The 18,587-nt window shown below is 41.1% G+C and overlaps 1 protein-coding gene across 2 annotated transcripts in view; it reads left to right on the top strand.

The window, feature by feature from the left end:
* The window catches only part of LOC126457429 (male-specific lethal 3 homolog), a 149,215-nt gene that overhangs the window by 31,886 nt on the left and 98,742 nt on the right, over positions 1-18,587 (top strand). For both annotated transcript variants that reach the window (XM_050093699.1, XM_050093700.1), the window contains exon 2: positions 2,712-2,780. In XM_050093699.1, the coding sequence (XP_049949656.1) occupies positions 2,712-2,780 (69 nt within the window). The remainder of the gene's footprint in view (positions 1-2,711; positions 2,781-18,587) is intronic.

An 18,587-nucleotide genomic window follows, 5' to 3' on the forward strand; every position in this document is an offset into this window, starting at 1 on the left:
TGTGGTATAAGCCTGAAACTTTGCGTGTAATTGCTTTCCAATTATTTATAAATCGAGGGCAAAGATGAGCATTTTTGTAACAGTGGCAAATGTGGATATTTTTTGCCAACTTTTACAAAAAGGATTTTGTGCAAACTCTTCTATACTGTTTTCATTAGAAAGACCATGTTGTAACTAAACAAACATTTCATTTTGCAATGAAAGAGCGTATATGGCAACTCTTCTATACTGTTTTCATTAGAAAGACCATGTTGTAACTAAACAAACATTTCATTTTGCAATGAAAGAGCGTATATGGCCCTAAAAAGAAAAGCAGGTGGAAGTATGTTCAAAAAACACCCATATTCTACTGGTACTCAAATCTAATATATCTTATGTTCTACAGTTGTGTAGTATTCTTTGAGGAATGTTATTTTTTGCTGTAATAACTACAGAACCAAAGTGGTTATAAGTGTCAAAATTTAACTGTGCATTGTTTGTGAAATTGTTGCATAACAGCTGCAACATCCATTGTATAAACTGCCTTAACTCTTACACCATTGTCACATTTTGTTTGGTGAAGTTCAGAGTAGGCTGTCTGACAATTTTGTAAAGGATTCATGTTATAGAATTTTTGATATGTCATTTTATTGTGCAATGCTTTTGACATGCTAGTTTAATTGTGGTTTGAAACATCCTGTACCTCAAACGACAGTTTAAGTAAAGGGTGTTGAAAAACTTTACAACTTTGAAAATTCATATAAATTAACTCATAGAATCTACAGAGATGATTGTAGTATCAGTTTGTAGGGAAATACATAAAGTTTTGTCTCACCTAGTTCGCTAGTGCCGAATCACACCGTAAGGAGCGCTAGCGGCAGTTGCGTTAAAGATGGCTGACTTCACTGGAATCAAGTGTGCGAGCTGTGTGTTTTGCTTTGAAGAATAAAAGTCGGCGACAAGAATTCAGTGTAATTTCCGTACCAAGTATGCTAGAGATCCTACTGCTAGGCTTACAATTTATGAGTGGCATAAATGTTTTGTCAAAACAGGGTCCTCGGTAAGACATGGGAAATCATCAGGTCGTCCAAGCACATCTGACGACATGTTGAGGGAGTGGGACAACATTTCGTCAACAGCCCTACGAAATTGACCCGGTGTGCATCTCGCGACCTGCAAATCCCACATACGACTGTTTGGCATATGTTGAGAGACCGTTTGCATTTGAACCGTACAGACTGATGATCGTACGAGCAATTAGACACTGATAAAATTGGTCACGAGAACTTCTGTCGGATATGTTAAATGGGTTACTCGAGGATGAACATTTCTTGGACAAAATCATCTTTTCTGACGAGTTGATTTGGCAAGTGGCAAGGGTAACACACACAACAGTAGGATTTGGGGCAGCGAAAATCCATATCAAACATTACAACATGTTCATGATAGCCCTAAACTTAATTTTTGTTGTGTATTGAGCCAGAATAAAGTGTAGAGCCCCTTTTTTCTGTGAGAGAACCATCAACGAGAAAGTGTACCTGGATATGTTACAACAATTTTTGATATCACAGATCGATGAGGATGACCAAGAACAAAATGCAAGGTGGTACACCACACCACTACCTGGCTGATGACTGGGATTTTCTCAGTGGTCGCTTTCCAGGTCAATAGATTGGCCGTGATGACACCACTCATTTTTTTATTTTATTTTTATGGGATTCATCAAGGATATCGTGTTTGTACCTCCTGTGCCAGGCTCTCTACCTGAACGTAGATCAAGAATTTGCACCGCCCCTGAGAAAGTTACACCTGCAATGTTACAGCAAGTTTGGGAGGAAATGGACTTCCAGTGGGATGTGTGCAGGATAACCAACGGAAGCCACATACAACACCTTTAGTTTGAGGTAAAAAAACTTGATGTGTTTCTGTACAAAAAGTACTAAACCCAGTTCTGTATATTCTTTCAATTAATTTTAATGAATTTCTAAATTTGTAAAGTCCTTTCTGAAACACCCTGTATAGCATATTCTGCATCCGCATAGTTTGTGGCTATGTGAAACGTGAGTGTACGGATGGAAAATCGTAGACCAGTGTTGCATGGTCCAGGTGGCTTAACCACTGCTGGTTTCTTTTAACGTGAGAAAACTGGCACCCCATTGCAATATGGGCCATGCCCAATAGCTCTGCAGTAGCAGCCATAAGTGGGTTTTTGTACTCAGAATCCAAATCAGCCTGATGATACATTTCTGTAAGTGTTATAATATTGTATACCTCTTTAGCAACTGTATCTGAATGTACCGAATTAATCAGCAACCAGTTGCAGAAAAGAATCTTATTTACTTAATAGGTTTCAGAGACCTAGTACCCATCTTCAGGAGGCTATAACTATCACATTATTTACAAGTGTCATGCATCATATTGCTGTAGTCATGTGGTTCATAGCACCTGTACAATAATTCTATAAGGAAGCCAAACAAGTGCAGACATTGTGCCAGAAATGGGGCCAGTCAACCGATAAGCACCAATTTTCATTATATTGTGCTTTCAAATATACTGTTTTTTACCTAACCTCAATCCTATGTTTCCTAACATACTCCTTAATTTATATTTATCATTGCCATTTATGTTTTTATTAGTTTCCTGTACACACAATGTAATCATTTGCCATATTCATTTATGTACATTCTTCATTATTCCACATTTGCTTTCATTCCTCTCTGTTGCTGTTTTAGGTGCTGAAGGTTCTAGTGAAAACAGACAAGGGGGGCCGCAAAACTGTGGAATACCTGATACATTTCCAGGTTGGTATCATGTAGGACATATCTATTACATTAAAGAATAAATGCTGTAAAAGATTATTTAGCAGCCTATGACTACCGAATGTTGTCATGTATGACCAGATTCACAAACAATCTTACGTTTGATATTTTCTTATAATACTGAAGTCCTGATTCAGGGTTGCAGTAGCATTGGTGGATTCATGCTAAAGGTAATGGTACTTAAAAACAGAATGAATAAAATGTTGGTCTGAGGCAAAAACTATAGGGGCCAAGAGGTTAAAGCAACTTCCCATCTAAGAAATTCTGATCTAATGAAATGGCTGAAAGAATCTAAATCATGGGCATTCTAAAGCAGGCCTCTAGGTGAACTATTTTTTCATCAAGATGATTCGAAACCCGCAAGTGAAACTTAGGGCAGAGATAGTTATGTACTTTAATTCTGTTACTCATCAGCTTATATCTTTGGGCATATACTCCTGAACAATTAAATAAGATTTGGCTTCTCTCTCTCTCTCTCTCTCTCTCTCTCTCTCTCTCTCTCTCTCTCAATAGTTTGGCATGTCATCGGGTGGAATTATTAACCAACACACTGCACCTCTAGGTAGTGAACTATCATGTGTCGCTACACCAAATGCGTACAGTGAATTCTTGATTTGGGCAAACATAGCAAGGCCAAAGTCAGCTACTGTATTTTGTAGTAGCAGACAGACAGGCTTCAGTGCAGTAAATTACTTACTAATTCAGTGTTGAATAGTGACAGCTATTCCACAGAGAATTATCTTCATGCTATGGAGTGCAGATCTCCCCACATGTATAATTGCTTAATTAATGTCAGAGGATGCTGGAGGCACAAAATGGCTGTTACTGGATGCTTAAAATATGGAAAAATATGGATCTGTTAGTTGTGCTATGTTTGTGCACACTGATTTCAAGGTTAGAGCATTTCAAAAGCCACAGTGTGATGCATCCTGATTGCCAACAAGACACTTCTCAGCTTGGCAGTGGTCTTTTATTTGTGGAATATTTGCACAGAATGAAATTGGGTCCCTGATTTTTTTCTGCCATTATTTATTGTGGGTACACAATGCTGGAACATTAGACTCAATCACATGATTCGGACTGCCCGCATACAGCACCCCACAGGAATCCATTACCTTCAGAAAGACGATTTGCCACCACATTCTTCCCAGATAGTTGAAGTGGTTTGACACCCTCGTCCCAGTCCCCTGAAGGGGTTCATTCCTTCCTTACACGCTTACGTCTATACTCTGCAAACAAAGAGGTGCATGGCAGAGGATACACCCCATTGTACCAGTTATTTGGGTCTCTCCCACGCCATTGATGAATGGAGTGTGGGAAGAATGATTGTTTGAATGCCTCTGTGTATGTAGTAATTTTCAGATCTTACCCTCACAATCCCTTTGTAAGTGATACGGAGGGGTTGTAGTATATTCCTAGAATCGTCATTCAAAGCTGGTTCTTGAAACTTTGTTAACAGACTTTCTCAGGATAGTTTACGTCTGTCTTAAACAGTCTTGCAGTTCAGTTCCTTCAGTATCTCTGTGACACTGTCCCTAGGATTAAACAAACCAGTGACCATTCTTACTGCCCTTCTCTGTATATTTTCAGTATCCCCTATTAGCCCTATCTGGTAAGAGTCCCCACACTTGATCAGTATACTACAACTGGGTGCACGAGTGATTTGTAAGCAATCTCCTTTGTAGCTGATTGCAATAAACCGAAGTCTAAAACTTGCTTTACAAATGACTGAGCCTATGTGATCATTCCATTTCATATCCCTACAAAGTGTTATGCCCAGGTATTCGCACAGATTGCCTGATTCCAATTGTGACTCTTTGACATTATAGTCACAGGAAACTTAAGTTTTCTCGTTTCATGAAATTTACAATTTTACATTTCTGAACCAAAAGCAAGTTGCCAATCATTGCACCACTTTGAAATCTTACCAATACCTGACTGAATATTTATGCAGCTGTTTTCAGATAGTACTCATTATAGGGTACTGCATCATCTACCAAATGCCTGAGGTTACTACTATCTGCAAGCTCATTAATATACTACATGAACAGCAAGGGTCCCAACACACTTTCCTGGGGCACACCCGTCTACGTCTGACAGTGAATCTCCATCCAAGATAACATGCTGTGTCCTCCCTACCAAAAATTCCTCAGTTCAGTCACCAATTTAAATTGATACTTCATATAATCATATTTTTGACAAGTGGTTATGACTCAAATGCTCTGCAGAAATCAAGAAATATTGCATCTACCTGCCTATATCCAAAGCTTTCAGTACGTCATGTGAGAAGAGTGCAAGTTGGGTTTCATGTGACCAATGTTTTTGTAATCCATGCTGGTTGGCATTGAGGAAGTCATTCTGTTAAATACCTCATTATGTTTGAGCTCAGAATAAGCTCTAAGATTATACAACAAATCTGACAGAGATGCTGGACAGTAGTTTTGTGGATCACTTCTACTATCCTTCTTGTAGACGGATGTGACCTGTGCTTTTTGCCAAGAATGGGGCACCGTTTTTTGTTAGAGGGATGTACAATAGATTGTAGTTAGAAGAGGGACTAACTCAGCTGCAAATTCAGTATAGAATCTGACAGGGAAACCATAGGGCCCAGAGCTTCATTCAGTTTAAAAAATTTCAGCTGGTTCTCAACAACGCTGACACTAGTACTTACTTTGTTCATCTTTTCAGTGGTACGAGGATTAAATTGGGGCAGTTATCCTGGGTATTCCTCTGTAAAGGAACATATGAAAATGGAATTAAGCATTTTAGTTTTTGCTTTGCCATAGTTTCTCTACATGCTCTTGTCCTATGCTGAAAGTTTAAAGTTCCTCGTTGAGATATGACACTACTGATTTTAATTTACTGAAAATTATGTATATAAAGTCTGCAGGAGCCAGATCAGGGGAATACGGAGGGTGTTCAAGAACAGTCACCATCTTGTGCACCAGGAATTGGAGCTCACAGATAGCGCAGTGTGCAAGGGCATTGTCTTAGAGCAACATCCATTTACCAGTCCTGTGCAACTCTGGCCAAACCTGCCAGATACGTTGTAGAATTGATTCGAAATGGGCTGGTAAAATGCAACATTAATGCTTTGACCTGCAGGAATAAATTCCTTGTGGATGCCATTGTTGTCGAAGAAGGCGATCAGTGTTTTCACCTTGGATTTTTGCAGGCAGCTTTTCTTTGGTTGTGGAGAAGATGGTGAACATCATGACATCGATTGCTGTTTTGATTCGGTATCGAACTGGTAGTACCATGTCCCATCTTCCGTGATGATTGTGTTCAGAAACAATGGATCCTGGTCACACATGGAAATAAAAGCACAAGAAGTTTCCATCTGTTTTGCTTTCTGCTAGTCTGTGAGCTTGGGCGGCACACGTTGGGAGCAGATCTTCCACTTACCAAATCATAACGGACAATGGTGTGCACTGTGTCCTTGTTCCGTCGCCTATTTTGTGCCAGTATTTGTCGCACTTTCTCAATCTTCACTGGGGTTCTGCTTGTCGATGGCCAACCTGAATGTGGCTCATTCTCAGTTGTTTCTTTCCTTCACGGAAGAGCTTAAACAATTCATAAACATATTTTCCGCTCACAGCTTCCTTCCCCTACACCTGCACCAACATTCCATGTGTCTCCGTTGCAGTCTTCCCCAATTTGTAGCAGAACTTGTTTACGTGTTGGTCTATTGTGCTGTGACACTTCCTCTCACACTGACGACGTTCAACTGGTCACAGTCTGTTTATGCAGTTAGTCACATGCAGTGCATGCTGTGTATAGATTATCAAGTCCCTGAAGACCCATACACATGCATGCACACATGTGCCAAGTTACCGATCAGATCACCATTCACTGAACTTCCTAGACACACCACGTGTGATGCATGCTTGTTATAGTTTTGTGTAAGAGGAACTGACAAGGGTTCTGAGATTTGGCCATATTTCTTCCTGTCAAAGCTGCAATTGTAACCTCTGACTATCCTATTCGTTCCCTCAAGGGACCAGCTAATGTACAGGCTTTGCAGTCCTGAAAGTCCCAGCCTATGAGGTGGTCAGCACTACCCCACACTCCTCACTGTCTATTCTGGGTGTGGTGTAGCAACCACTGAGGGGTGTGGCAGCAGAATGTTGTGTGTCTGGGAGAATGGGGATCTGCAACTGGTAATTACATGAAAGATCCTACCCCCCCCCCCCCCCCCCTCCATACGTACCCCTGCCAAGAAATATTGGCCTTTGTTGATGTTAATTGCAACTGTCACAATTTCAGTGAAACAAAACTGTTTGAAAGATCATTGTTTTAGCCAGTCAACTAGGTTCATAAGTTTCATATTTGATCAGGCTCACATGGCCACCACATTTGTGAATCATTAAAATATGAGCACTTAAAGCCATATACATTTTAGGGACGAACTGTGAAAAGCAGGATGAAGACATCCTGTGTCCAACAATTTTATATAGTATTGATGCCGGCCAGTTTAGTTTACAAGTGATGGTTTAAATTTTTTACGTAGAGAGATTTGGTACGATGCACTGTTCAGACATCAGACTAGTAGCAGGAACTTAATGAAAAGGCTCTATCCCTGGTTTCTGTATCAAGTGGCAGCAACATACTGACTATGTGATGGAATTTCCTGGCCCTTACAAAACATATTTAAACCTAAGTTGGCCAAAGAGTCTCAATCATACATAATCATTGCTCACCCTTCAACAGAAAGACTATGTTTGGACCGTCCACTGGCTACAAGTCCATCACGGATCTGGGTTAAGCTATGCGGAGTGGAGGAAAAACATAATTGGGCTCCAGCTTCTATCTCAGCAGCAGCAGCAGATTTCAGCACAATGTTTAGTCTGTGAGTTGCAATGAGATGCTGTCAAGAAGTGACCCATTTTGATTTACTATCTCCCGATTGATCCACTGCAATGACTACCCTCATTGTGCCACCATTGAGGGTACCCTTACCCTTGGTAGAGTGAGGGGTTGCTTTAGATTGTGGCAGGCAGTCAAAGATCTTCCTGGGGGGCCAATCGAAAGGCCTCCCTGGTTCACCTGGCAAAAAGATTTCAGATGCTATCTATGGCTGATACAGATCTTCAACCAGATGCAGTTGTGTGCCCTGTTTCAGAGGAAGCCTCTCAGCCCACAAGATGTGGTGATTCACAGACTGGTATTACTGGTAGTTGGGAGCTCCACTGTTAGACAAGTAATGTGGCCGCTTAGGGATACGGCTGCCAAGGAGGGGAAAAAATGCAGTATGTAGTGCACAGAATGGAGGAGTCATTCCATATGCGGAACGGGTGCTTCTCAGTGTCATGAAGAACAAGGGAGCAGGCAACTGCAGGTGATGGCTCCTGTCTAACGATTTGTGTTGCTTTGGATTTGAAGGGGTTGTCTCTAGTTTTGGGTGGCTGTCTGAGTTGGCAAAGGTTGCCAGTCCTGCTAATGAGAGAAAGGTGGAGCTCATCTATAGCATTGTCAACAGTACCAGCTGTGGATCATTGGTACAGAGCAGAGTGGAGGACCTGAATGAGAAGCTCAGATGGTTCTGTGATCATGCAGGATGCACAGATTCCTCAACTTGTGCAATAGTTATGGGAGATTCAAAAAGGGTGCAGATAGTAGACAAGTCAACAATAAGTATTATGATTGTAATTCGTCGTAACTGTGTTACAGAAGAACCAGACCTCCAAATGCTTAACAGAAAGCACTGAAGCTCAAATTGTTACACATACTGAAAAGTGGCTAAAGCCAGATATTAGCTTAGCCAAATTTTTTACAAACGACCTAATGGTGTTTAGAGAGGATGGGTAAGTACTGTTTGTGGTGGAGTGTTTGTTGCTGTTAGTAGTAGTTTATCTTGTATTGAAAATGAAGAAGATGGTTCCTGAGAGTTAGTATGGGTAGGGGTTGTACTTGATAACCAGACTAAATTAAAATTAGTTCCTTTCACTAACCTCCCCCATCTCTCCTCAACTTGGATGATAAAGTTGCTGAGCACTTCAAAGAAAACTTGAGTCTCATTTCATGTAGGTACCCCAGTCACACAATTACAGCTGGTGGTGACTTTGAAACAGCTTAAATCATTTAGTAAAGGCAAGTCCTGTGGACCAGACCATATACCAATTTGTTTTCTTTGTAGTAAGCTGACATAATAGCCTCATACTTCTCAATAATGTACAACTGCTTGCTTAATGGAAGATATGTATCTGAAGACTGGAAAGTTGCACAGGTCACATCAGTAATCGAGAAAAGAAGTAGGAGTAATCCAGTGAAATACGTGTCCATGTCACTGACAGTGATTTGCAGTAAGAGTTCGAAACACACACAGTGTTTTGAATATCATGAATTACCTGGAAGAAAAGTCTATAGACACGTAGTCAGCACAGTCAAGAAATATCGTTGTTGTGAAACACAATCAACCCTTCATTCACACAAAATAACGAGTGCTATTGATGGGATCTCAAATTTTTTCCATATTTCTAGCTTTGCAGAAGGCTTTTTGATACCATTTCTCACAAGCGACTTCTACTCAGATTGTGTGTCTGTGTGTGGAGTATCGATCAGCTGAGACTAGATTAATGATTTCTGCCAGAAAGGTCACAGTTCATAGTAATTGGCAAAAAGACATAGAGTAAAACAGAGGTGATATCTGACATTCCCCAAGGAAGTGTTTCAGGCCTCTGCTGTTCATATCTAATGTGTTACAAACAATTTAGGAGAAAATCTTAAGCAGTCCTCCTTAGATTGTGTGCAGATGATGCTGTCATCTACTCTCTAGCAAAATTATAAGATACAATCGATTGGAAAATGATTTAAATAAGGTGCAAAAAGTGGCATTGCTTCTAAATAATGGCAGGTATCAAGTCGTCCACATGAATACTAAAATGGAATCCATTAAATTACATTTACGTGATAAATCACATGAATTTTATTGGCAGAACACAGAGAACGTGCAACAGGTCTACTAAAAGGACTGCCTATGTTATACTTGTCTGTCATATGGATTGATGGAAGACACCGAAAAAGTCCAAAGAAGGGAAGTTTTTCTGTTGGAAGTTTTTCTGTTATCACACACACACACACACACACACACACACACACACACACACACAGACACACAGACACAGATAGAGAGAGAGAGAGAGAGAGAGAGCATTAAACCATAGGTATTTTTTTGTTGCAGCAAGAGCTTTTCATGAAATTTCGGTCACCAACTTTCTCCTCTGAACGCAAAGATGTTTTATTGACACCCACAGACATAAGGAGGAATAATCACTGCAATAAAACAGGAGAAATTGGAGCATGCACATAAAGATTAAAGTGATAGTTTGGTCTGAAGATGATTCACTGAACCCTCTGCCTAGGACCTCAGTGTCAATGGTAGAATAGTTTGTGCTTTCAGACAATAGATATCAAGCTTTTCTCAAGTTAAAGCAAGCAGCCACCTTCACAGATTATATGACACAGGATTTATTTTAAGTTGAATGCATACAAGAAGTTGAATACTACAAATTGTACATTCTATTCTATGTTAAGTTAGCACTATGATGTAATGATTTTCACGCACCTCCAAGCAAAGGTACCTTGTTGGTAATTCCATTGTTTCCAGAGGTAATGCTCCATGGAACTGCTTACCAGCAGAAGTAAGTCTTCAGTGCCAAGTTGTATGTGATACTGATGGTTCTCAAGCAGATGTGGTGTGCTCATACACGTTGTTGTTGTTGTTGTTGTTGTTGTTGTTGTTGTTGTTGTGGTGGTCTTCAGTCCTGAGACTGGTTTGATGCAGCTCTCCATGCTACTCTATCCTGTGCAAGCTTCTTCATCTCCCAGTACTTACTGCAACCTACGTCCTTCTGAATCTGCTTACTGTATTCATCTCTTGGTCTCACTCTACGATTTTTATTCTCCATGTTGCCCCCCAATACTAAATTGGTGATCCCTTGATGCCTCAGAACATGTCCTACCAACGGTCCCTTCTTCTTGTCAAGTTGTGCCACAAACTCCTCTTCTCCCCAGTGCTATTCAGTACCTCCTCATTAATTATGTGATCTACTCATTTAATCTTCAGCATTCTTCTGTAGCACCACATTTCAAAAGCTTATATTCTCTTCTTGTCCAAACTATTTATCGTCCATATTTCACTTCCATACATGGCTACACTCCATACAAATACTTTCAGAAACGACTTCCTGACACTTAAATCAATACTCGATGTTAACAAATTTCTCTTCTTCAGAAACGCTTTCCTTGCCATTGCCAGTCTACATTTTATATCCTCTCTACTTCGACCATCATCAGTTATTTTGCTCCCCAAATAGCAAAACTCCTTTACTACTTCAAGTGTCTCATTTCCTAATCTAATTCCCTCAGCATCACCCGACTTAATTCGACTACATTCCATTATCCTCGTTTTGCTTTTGTTGATGTTCATCTTATATCCTCCTTTCAAGACACTGCCCATTCCATTCAACTGCTCTCTTATATCCTTTGTTTTGCATAAACGGTGCCCTCAATGAACTAGGTACTGCCTCATTGTTCCTTTCAACACAGGTAAATTGGTGACAGTACACTGTGCTGGTTCACAGAGGGTTGTTTGATCTTTAAGGCTGAAAGTGCTGGGGAAATAAAATGCTATTCTCTGACGTCTTCAGAATTGCGCTGAGACCCACACGATAATTGTATTTTTTAAGTATTCTGGTACGTGAAATTCTGAATTCGGATATCAATTTCCCAAACTAGTTTGATGCACCTCTCAAAAATACCCAAGAAAATAGACTTTAAAGTTAAGTACTAAATATATAAAGATGGAAAAAATTAATTGGTAATGTGTTTTTAATTCAAACCATCTTTGTGTTAGTATTTTTGCGTGCAATATGAAATTAGAAAAAGAACTGTGTAATTGTCATAAAATTAGCATTTATTTGGTGAATTTTATATGTAAATGTTGTAGGTACTTGAACTGAATGGAAAACAAAACAAAAAACATAATGACTGAAACGAGACTTGAACCATCCATCTATCGGTTACCACTCTATTGCACTACAGATTGTTTTTTTCATCTTTATGTTCACAGGAATGCTAATAGAACATGCACCTTTGTTTAAAAATTTGCATCACCTTGGAATAAAATCCGGGTCCCCTCCATGGCAGACAGGTATTCTACCATGCTGCCTATTGAAAAATTGAGCTTGCTTCGTGGTATTAAACACACTGGGAAAACTTCAAGGTTGGATTTCCACTAGTTTTTTTTTTTTTAGTTGCACTGATCTAATTTTGAGGATTGATACTTGCATCCTGAATTTCACGTACCATAAATACAAAAAATAGTGAAAATCCGATTGCCTTGTTAAACCAATTCAGGTTTCAGGAACAGAACTCTCAGGAAGTGCTAATGCCAGTGTTTGCTCCTTGTTTCAGGCAATTTTAGAACTCATATTTCTGTTTCTCCATTTCTTTAAGATGGTCTGGAGAGTTGTAGGAATATTAGCCATAACTTCTTTGTTATTTCAAAATGCTTTTTCTTAAAGTAAAGAAAGATGTCATAATTAATAAGACCAAGTAGGTGGGGCATGTAGTCAAAGTTATTTACTGAATGTCATTTCTTCCATGTTTAGATGAACTTCTCCATTCATCTTACTGGAAGATGGCTGGTTGTGGCTGAAATCTGCAGTTTCTAATTGAAATTGGGAGACTGTGAAAGAAAATAATTTTCAAAAAAAATTATTTATCTCTAGGCCAAAATATCACATATGCAGTGTGATATGCACATATGAACAGCTGGTGATCCAATAACCATATATTTTATGTAAAAAAAAAAAAAAAAAAAACCAAAACGTTAAATTTACTAGTTGGTGGGAAGGAGGAGATTGAAAATAAAGGGAAAACACATTGTCAGCTCATATGTAGTAAAATGTGTTTTCTTGTATTTGGTATATCCACAGTTTAAAATAATCATTCACAAAGTCCTGTACAGTAGAACACTATTCAACTTGGACAATCTACTACAATATTAATTGCAACATAAAAAAAGTCCATGCGGCATCAGTTGCATATTAATCAGCCTTAAACTTACTACTACTTCTACAGTTGTTATGCTCATCTTTTTTTTTTTTTTTTTCATCAGTCTACTGACTGGTTTGATGCGGCCCGCCACGAATTCCTTTCCTGTGCTAACCTCTTCATCTCAGAGTAGCACTTGCAACCTACGTCCTCAATTATTTGCTTGACGTATTCCAATCTCTGTCTTCCTCTACAGTTTTTGCCCTCTACAGCTCCCTCTAGTACCATGGAAGTCATTCCCTCATCTCTTAGCAGATGTTCTATCATCCTGTCCCTTCTCCTTATCAGTGTTTTCCACATATTTTTTCCTCTCCGATTCTGCGTAGAACCTCCTCATTCCTTACCTTATCAGTCCACCTAATTTTCAACATTCGTCTATAGCACCACATCTCAAATGCTTCGATTCTCTTCTGTTCCGGTTTCCATGTTTCACTGCCATACAATGCTGTACCCCAGACGTACATCCTCAGAAATTTCTTCCTCAAATTAAGGCCGGTATTTGATATTAGTAGACTTCTCTTGGCCAGAAATGCCTTTTTTGCCATAGCGAGTCTACTTTTGATGTCCTCCTTGCTCCGTCTGTCATTGGTTATTTTACTGCCTAGGTAGCAGAATTCCTTAACTTCATTGACTTCGTGACCATCAATCCTGATGTTAAGTTTGTCGCTGTTCTCATTTCTACTACTTCTCATTACCTTCGTCTTTCTCCGATTTACTCTCAAACCATTAGACTGTTCGTTCCATTCAGAGATCATTTAATTATTTTTCACTTTCACTCAGGATAGTAATGTCATCAGCGAATCGTATCATTAATATCCTTTCACCTTGTATTTTAATTCCACTCCTGAACCTTTCTTTTATTTCCATCATTGCTTCCTCGATGTACAGATTGAAGAGTAGGGGCGAAAGGCTACAGCCTTGTCTTACACCCTTCCTAATACGAGCACTTCGTTCTTGCTCGTCCACTCTTATTATTCGCTCTTGGTTGTTGTACATATTGTATATGACCCGTCTCTCCCTATAGTTTACCCCTACTTTTTTCAGAATCTGGAACAGCTTGCACCATTTTATATTGTCGAACGCTTTTTCCAGGTCGACAAATCCTATGAAAGTGTCTTGATTTTTCATTAGCCTTGCTTCCATTATTAGCCGTAACATCAGAATTGCCTCTCTCGTCCCTTTACTTTTCCTAAAGCCAAACTGATCATCACCTAGCGCATTCTCAATTTTCTTTTCCATTCTTCTGTATATTATTCTTGTAAGCAGCTTCGATGCATGAGCTTTTAAGCTGATTGTGCGATAATTCTCGCACTTGTCAGCTCTTGCCGTCTTCGGAATTGTGTGGATGATGCTTTTCCGAAAGTCAGATGGTATATCGCCAGACTCATATATTCTACACACCAACGTGAATAGTCGTTTTGTTGCCACTTCCCCCAATGATTTTAGAAATTCTGATGGAATGTTGTCTATCCCTTCTGCCTTATTTGACCGTAAGTCCTCCAAAGCTCTTTTAAATTCCGATTGTAATACTGGATCCCCTATCTCTTCTATATCGAGTCCTGTTTCTTCTTCTATCACATCAGACAAATCTTCACCCTCATAGATGCTTTCAATGTATTCTTTCCACCTATCTGCTCTTTCCTCTGCATTTAACGGTGGAATTCCCGTTGCACTCTTAATGTTACCACCATTGCTTTTAATGTCACCAAAGGTTGTTTTGACTTTCCTGTATGCTGAGTCTGTCCTTCCGACAGTCATATCTTTTTCGATGTCTTCACATTCTTCCTGCAGCCATTTGGTCTTAGCTTCCCTGCACTTCCTTTTTATTTCATTCCTCAGCGACTTGTATTTCTGTATTCCTGATTTTCCCAGAACATGTTTGTACTTCCTCCTTTCATCAATCAACTGAAGTATTTCTTCTGTTACCCGTGGTTTCTACGCAGCTACCTTCTTTGTACCTATGTTTTCCTTCCCAACTTCTGTGATGGCCCTTTTTAGAGATGTCCATTCCTCTTCAACTGTACTGCCTACTGCGCTATTCCTGATTGCTGTATCTATAGCGTTAGAGAACTTCAAACGTATCTCATCATTCCTTAGTACTTCCGTATCCCACTTCTTTGCGTATTGATTCTTCCTGACTAATGTCTTGAACTTCAGCCTAATCTTCATCACTACTACACTCCTGGAAATTGAAATAAGAACACCGTGAATTCATTGTCCCAGGAAGGGGAAACTTTATTGACACATTCCTGGGGTCAGATACATCACATGATCACACTGACAGAACCATAGGCACATAGACACAGGCAACAGAGCATGCACAATGTCAGCACTAGTACAGTGTATATCCACCTTTCACAGCAATGCAGGCTGCTATTCTCCCATGGAGACGATCGTAGAGATGCTGGATGAAGTCCTGTGGAACGGCTTGCCATGACATTTCCACCTGGCGCCTCAGTTGGACCGGCGTTCGTGCTGGACGTGTAGACCGCGTGAGACGACGCTTCATCCAGTCCCAAACATGCTCAATGGGGGACAGATCCGGAGATCGTGCTGGCCAGGGTAGTTGACTTACACATTCTAGAGCACGTTGGGTGGCACGGGATACATGCGGACGTGCATTGTCCTGTTGGAACAGCAAGTTCCCTTGCCGGTCTAGGAATGGTAGAACGATGGGTTCGATGACGGTTTGGATGTACCGTGCATTATTCAGTGTCCCCTCGACGATCACCAGTGGTGTACGGCCAGTGTAGGAGATCGCTCCCCACACCATGATGCCGGGTGTTGGCCCTGTGTGCCTCGGTCGTTTGCAGTCCTGATTGTGGCGCTCACCTGCACGGCGCCAAACACGCATACGACCATCATTGGCACCAAGGCAGAAGCGACTCTCATCGCTGAAGACGACACGTCTCCATTCGTCCCTCCATTCACGCCTGTCGCGACACCACTGGAGGCGGGCTGCACGATGTTGGGGCGTGAGCGGAAGACGTCCTAACGGTGTGCGGGACCGTAGCCCAGCTTCATGGAGACGGTTGCGAATGGTCCTCGCCGATACCCCAGGAGCAACAGTGTCCCTAATTTGCTGGGAAGTGGCGGTGCGGTCCCCTACGGCACTGCGTAGGATCCTACGGTCTTGGCGTGCATCCGTGCGTCGCTGCGGTCCGGTCCCAGGTCGACGGGCACGTGCACCTTCCGCCGACCACTGGCGACAACATCGATGTACTGTGGAGACCTCACGCCCCACGTGTTGAGCAATTCGGCGGTACGTCCACCCGGCCTCCCGCATGCCCACTATACGCCCTCGCTCAAAGTCCGTCAACTGCACATACGGTTCACGTCCACGCTGTCGCGGCATGCTACCAGTGTTAAAGACTGCGATGGAGCTCCGTATGCCACGGCAAACTGGCTGACACTGACGGCGGCGGTGCACAAATGCTGCGCAGCTAGCGCCATTCGACGGCCAACACCGCGGTTCCTGGTTTGTCCGCTGTGCCGTGCGTGTGATCATTGCTTGTACAGCCCTCTCGCAGTGTCCGGAGCAAGTATGGTGGGTCTGACACACCAGTGTCAATGTGTTCTTTTTTCCATTTCCAGGAGTGTATATTGTGTTCTGAGTCTATATCTGCTCCAGGGTACGCCTTACAATCCAGTATCTGATTTCAGAATCTCTGTCTGACCGTGATGTAATCTAATTGAAATCTTCCCGTATCTCCCGGCATTTTCCAAGTATACCTCCTCCTCTTATGATTCTTGAACAGGGTATTCGCTATTACTAGCTGAAACTTGTTACAGAACTCAATTAGTCTTTCTCCTCTTTCATTCCTTGTCCCAAGCCCATATTCTCCTGTAACCTTTTCTTCTACTCCTTCCTCTACAACTGCATTCCAGTCGCCCATGACTATCAGATTTTCGTCCCCCTTTACATACTGCATTACCCTTTCAACATCTTCATACACTTTCTCTATCTGTTCATCTTCAGCTTGCGACGTCGGCATGTATACCTGAACTATCGTTGTCGGTGTTGGTCTGCTGTTGATTCTGATTAGAACAACCCGGTCACTGAACTGTTCACAGTAACACACCCTCTGCCCTACCTTCCTATTCATAACGACCCCTACACCTGTTACACCATTTTCTGTTGCTGTTGATATTACCCGATACTCATCTGACCAGTAATCCTTGTCTTCCTTCCACTTCACTTCACTGACTCCTACTATATCTAGATTGAGCCTTTGCATTTCCCTTTTCAGATTTTCTAGTTTCCCTACCACGTTCAAGCTTCTGACATTCCACACCCCGACTCGTAGAACGTTATCCTTTCGTAGATTATTCAATCTTTTTCTCATGGTAACCTCCCCCTTGGCAGTCCCCTCCCGGAGATCCGAATGGGGGACTATTCCGGAATCTTTTGCCAATGGAGAGATCATCATGACACTTCTTCAATTACAGGCCACATGTTCTGTGGATACAAGTTACATTTCTTTAATGTAGTGGTTCCATTGCCTTCTGCATCCTCATGTCGTTGATCATTGCTGATTCTTCCGCATTTAGGGGCAATTTCGCACCCCTAGGACAAGAGAGTGCCCTGAACCTCTATCCGCTCCTCCGCCCTCTTTGACAAGGCCGTTGGCAGAATGAGGCTGACTTCTTATGCCGAAAGTCTTCGGCCGCCAATGCTGATTATTTATCAAAATTTAGGCAGTGGCGGGGATCGAACCCGGGACCGAAGACGTTTTGATTATGAATCAAAGACGCTGCCCCTAGACCACGGTGACTGTTTGTATTGCACCTTAATAAAAGTATGTTTTTAAGCAAAGGAAGGAACGCTGTAACCAGAATCTTTCGAAGGCTGTAGTTCTTTAAAAATTTTCACAGTGATTAAGAGGAGACTTAAGTTTATCCTTGCTTGGAACTGACTGAGGTCAGTGACTGTATTAATGACTTCAGCATGAAACCATATCTATTGAGTTAAAGAATTAAATGTACAAATTGTCACCTCTTGCATCTGGATTGTTTAAACTAGATCATAGAATTGACAGGATATAATGTCAAGGGACTGCAGTGTTACATCAGGATGTCAATAGAGGATAATAGACTTGCACAAACTTTACAAATGATGTGTATCCTCAGCTACTGTTTGTTGCATGGATCCAAATGTCACATGCAGGCCACATTGTCTAACTTTCACAGTTGTGTACCAAACTGATGATATATTGAAAGGATGCCCCCATTTAAAATAAATATTTCTTTATTTATTCTGCGTCAATAGTGTCCAAAGTGATCAGGAAGTGTCACCATATAGTATTTGACATCTGTGACAGGCACAAGTATGCATGACGACCTATGTACTGTGAGATCCACGTCAATTTTGACATCTTAGAGATTTAATAATTGACACATGGATGATTTGATGTGTATGTGCCACTGACAGTGGAATTCATGACATAATCCTGGTCTGGCAATTTAATATTTTACTTGTCACTCCAGAGGTAAAATAGTCCCACATTCAGGTCCCCAGGCAGAGAGGCTCAGGAGGATGTTGTCACCAAGGAAAAGAAAACGGACATTCTACAGATACGAGTATGAAATGTCAGATCACTTTTTTTGGTAGGTAGGTCATAAAATATAAGAAGAAAAATCAATAGGTTGAAGTTAGATACAGTGGGAATTGGTGAAGCACAGTGATAGGAAGAGGAGGACTTCTGGTCAGGTGAGTGCAGGGATATAAATACA

Source organism: Schistocerca serialis, chromosome 2, assembly GCF_023864345.2.
Source record: "Schistocerca serialis cubense isolate TAMUIC-IGC-003099 chromosome 2, iqSchSeri2.2, whole genome shotgun sequence".
NCBI lineage: Eukaryota > Metazoa > Arthropoda > Insecta > Orthoptera > Acrididae > Schistocerca > Schistocerca serialis.